At 29.5% G+C, this 2,761-nt stretch overlaps 1 protein-coding gene across 1 annotated transcript in view; it reads right to left on the bottom strand.

Annotated features, from left to right (window-relative positions):
* Positions 1-2,604, bottom strand: part of LOC111084126 (aminopeptidase Ey-like) — a gene marked incomplete at its 3' end in the record, with an annotated part of 6,794 nt that extends 4,190 nt beyond the window's left edge. Inside the window, exons 1-2 of the mRNA XM_022380913.1 lie at positions 2,461-2,604; positions 586-690 (exon numbers count right to left, since the gene is read on the bottom strand). Of these exons, the coding sequence (XP_022236621.1) occupies positions 586-690; positions 2,461-2,471 (116 nt within the window). The remainder of the gene's footprint in view (positions 1-585; positions 691-2,460) is intronic.
* Between the last annotated feature and the right edge of the window lie 157 nt (positions 2,605-2,761).

Raw genomic sequence — 2,761 nt, 5'->3', positions numbered from 1 at the left:
AAACATAACAATTGCTGACAATAAATGTAGGGGCCAACTACTTTTTTATGTGAGATGCAGGGCATCTTTTGTAGTTATGCCACTGCTTTATAACAATTGCTGACAATAAATGTAGGGGCCAAACTACTTTTTTATGTGAGATGCAGGGCATCTTTTGTAGTTATGCCACTGCTTTATATATAACATTGCAACCAAAAAAAGGAGACATTTTGTCATTTAAAGTATAGAGGTATTCAATAGTGTGCTTAAGTAGTCAAACTCAACCTTCAAACAAGTTTTGTAAAATAACTTCATACAGTATATTGCATTCGTGGCTTAGTGCATATTCTTCTGTTTGAAAAGTGATTTATAATCATGCATTCACCAACTATAACTTTTTTTTCTTTGCTCTTAAACTTTTATATTTGTTTATTTTACATCAACTTGTTAAAAACACTCAGTAACTTCTCTACGTTATGAATTTAGTGTATGATAAAACAAAGCAGAAATATAATGATGGAATCCTGTATGCAAACTTTTTAAAACCTTTTCACAAGGTAAGCTCACTTAAAATGCTACTACATAAATTTAAATGTTTAAACTTACCATGTGCCATCGTTCTTCCATGAATCATACAATTTCTTGCATTCTGCTAGAACTTCTTTATCTCCAAAGTATATAGCTTCTACTAGGGACAATGAACGTAGTTTCCTGTTGTAGTTGGAATAATGAAAAACTTAGAATTAAAACAAACTGTTACAATAAATGTATATTATTATATTCATTAACTCCCTTCTGGCTAGATCTTTTACATTTAGAGAGCCCCATATAATGTTAGAATGCAGCAGAGTGTTGTAAAGAAAGTTACTGAGAAGAATATCCCCCCCCCCCAAAAAAAAACACAAAAAACTTATCACAAGTTCCCAAGATGGTACTGTTATTTCTTATTTATATCAGCAAAAGGATAACACACTATGATGCTGACTTGAACTATGCAACATGACAACGACTACATTAAGTTAACATTTTATAGGTAACAAAATTACAGATTGTGCTTTTCCTATAAGTTACTGGAAAGTAATTCAAACCCCCAAAAATTGTTTTAATCATTATTATTTCATAAATGAACAAAATTTTAGGTACTTAGAGTAAGATAAAAACCTAAAATATATCCTAACAATATTTCTCTTGCACATTTGATCATTTTTGTATATCTAAGTAGTGTTTTACTTAAGAAGTTCAACTGATGAGTTCATAAGGAGACTTATAGTTTTAACAAAGAAATATGTAAAAACTACATTACAAAGTTGTTGCTATTCTCAGTAGGTTATTAGTTATTCATACCAAAAATTGTCTTCCTTTCCTGAATCAAATACAATGTTTAAAGAGAATATGTTTCACTACAAGATCTTAATACTATTATCTAGATTAGTGATTTCAGCATTATTAGCTTGTTTACCACTTGCCTAAATCAAAACTTTTGATATAACACTGAGAAATACTTAGAAAATTACTCAGCAATTTGAGATGGTGGTGGAAAAATTAAAAACCACAACTTAAGTCATCTTTTGTTTTTTTTTATAAAAAAAATCTATGTTCAAATCCACATCCTCGCATATCCACCTGCTGAAAAATGCTGATCTAGATGACCAAGAAAAAACATATTTTTCAGTAATCTGTTATAGTAATATTCAGTTTTTTTCTGTCTTGAAAATAATACACATGCCCCTTACTATATAAATGCATATGTACTTCATTTCAATGGGTGTAAATAAAAGGCAGATGTAAATCTACTTTAGTAGGCATTTTGTACAGCAACATATCAAAAGCTTAAAGTTTTTAAAAAAGTCTAATGTTAGATTGTAGGATAATATTATAAGGTTATTTATTAATAGTGTTAAGTATGGTAAATTTAAGCTCTAACTAAACTGAAACAATATCTATGATAATAAAATTAACAGTATAGTAATATTACTGTATATACAAAGTATAACTAGCCAAATTGCCAATGTATAAAGAAAAAAATATTATATTCCTATTTTTAAACCATTAAGACAATACTTCCTAGCTCCAAAGATAAAGACATTTTAGAGAAAAAATGTATATATCAAATTAGGTATGAATGTGACAAAAATATATTGGCCAAACTAAACATAATTTGAAATATCATCTTAATTAACATAAAGGTTATATACATAACAAAAAAATGCTAATTTCTCCTCTTGCTGAACACATTGTTGAAACAGGTCATTCAATGGCATGAAACAATAATTTCAGATGAACCTAATATCAAAGTAAATTGAATATTAGAGAATCAATATAAATTTTGTGCTGTAAAATAAATACTTCTTTCTTAAATACAGATGAAGGGTTAGCTGGTGATAATGCACAATTTTGTAAAGAAATATTGAATTCTTATGTACAATACTGATACCACCCTCATAGATTACAACGAGTTACACTTTTTCTATATAAAACTACCTGCTTGTCATGTAGGTTTTTACTCATGATGATGGTAGCATAAAGGTACCAAAACATATAGAGTCATTTGAATTTTGGCCATCAACCAAATCTAATTTTCTTTTGCATTTTAAACGTTGATCTTGCATTTTATTTTAAAAATTTATTGCACAGGTTGCCGGTTGTTAGGGTGCTTGACTCGCAATTTGAGGGTCACTGGTTCATATCCCTGTCCCAACAAACATGCTCGCCCTTTCAACCGTGGGGGCATTATAATGTGATGGTCAATCCTACTATTCATTGGTAACAAAGTAGCCCAAGA

Source organism: Limulus polyphemus, unplaced genomic scaffold (assembly GCF_000517525.1).
Source record: "Limulus polyphemus unplaced genomic scaffold, Limulus_polyphemus-2.1.2 Scaffold13892, whole genome shotgun sequence".
Taxonomy (NCBI): Eukaryota; Metazoa; Arthropoda; class Merostomata; order Xiphosura; family Limulidae; genus Limulus; species Limulus polyphemus.
The sequence above is the reverse complement of the archived record's forward strand: the minus strand, read 5'-3'. Positions and strand labels throughout refer to the sequence as shown.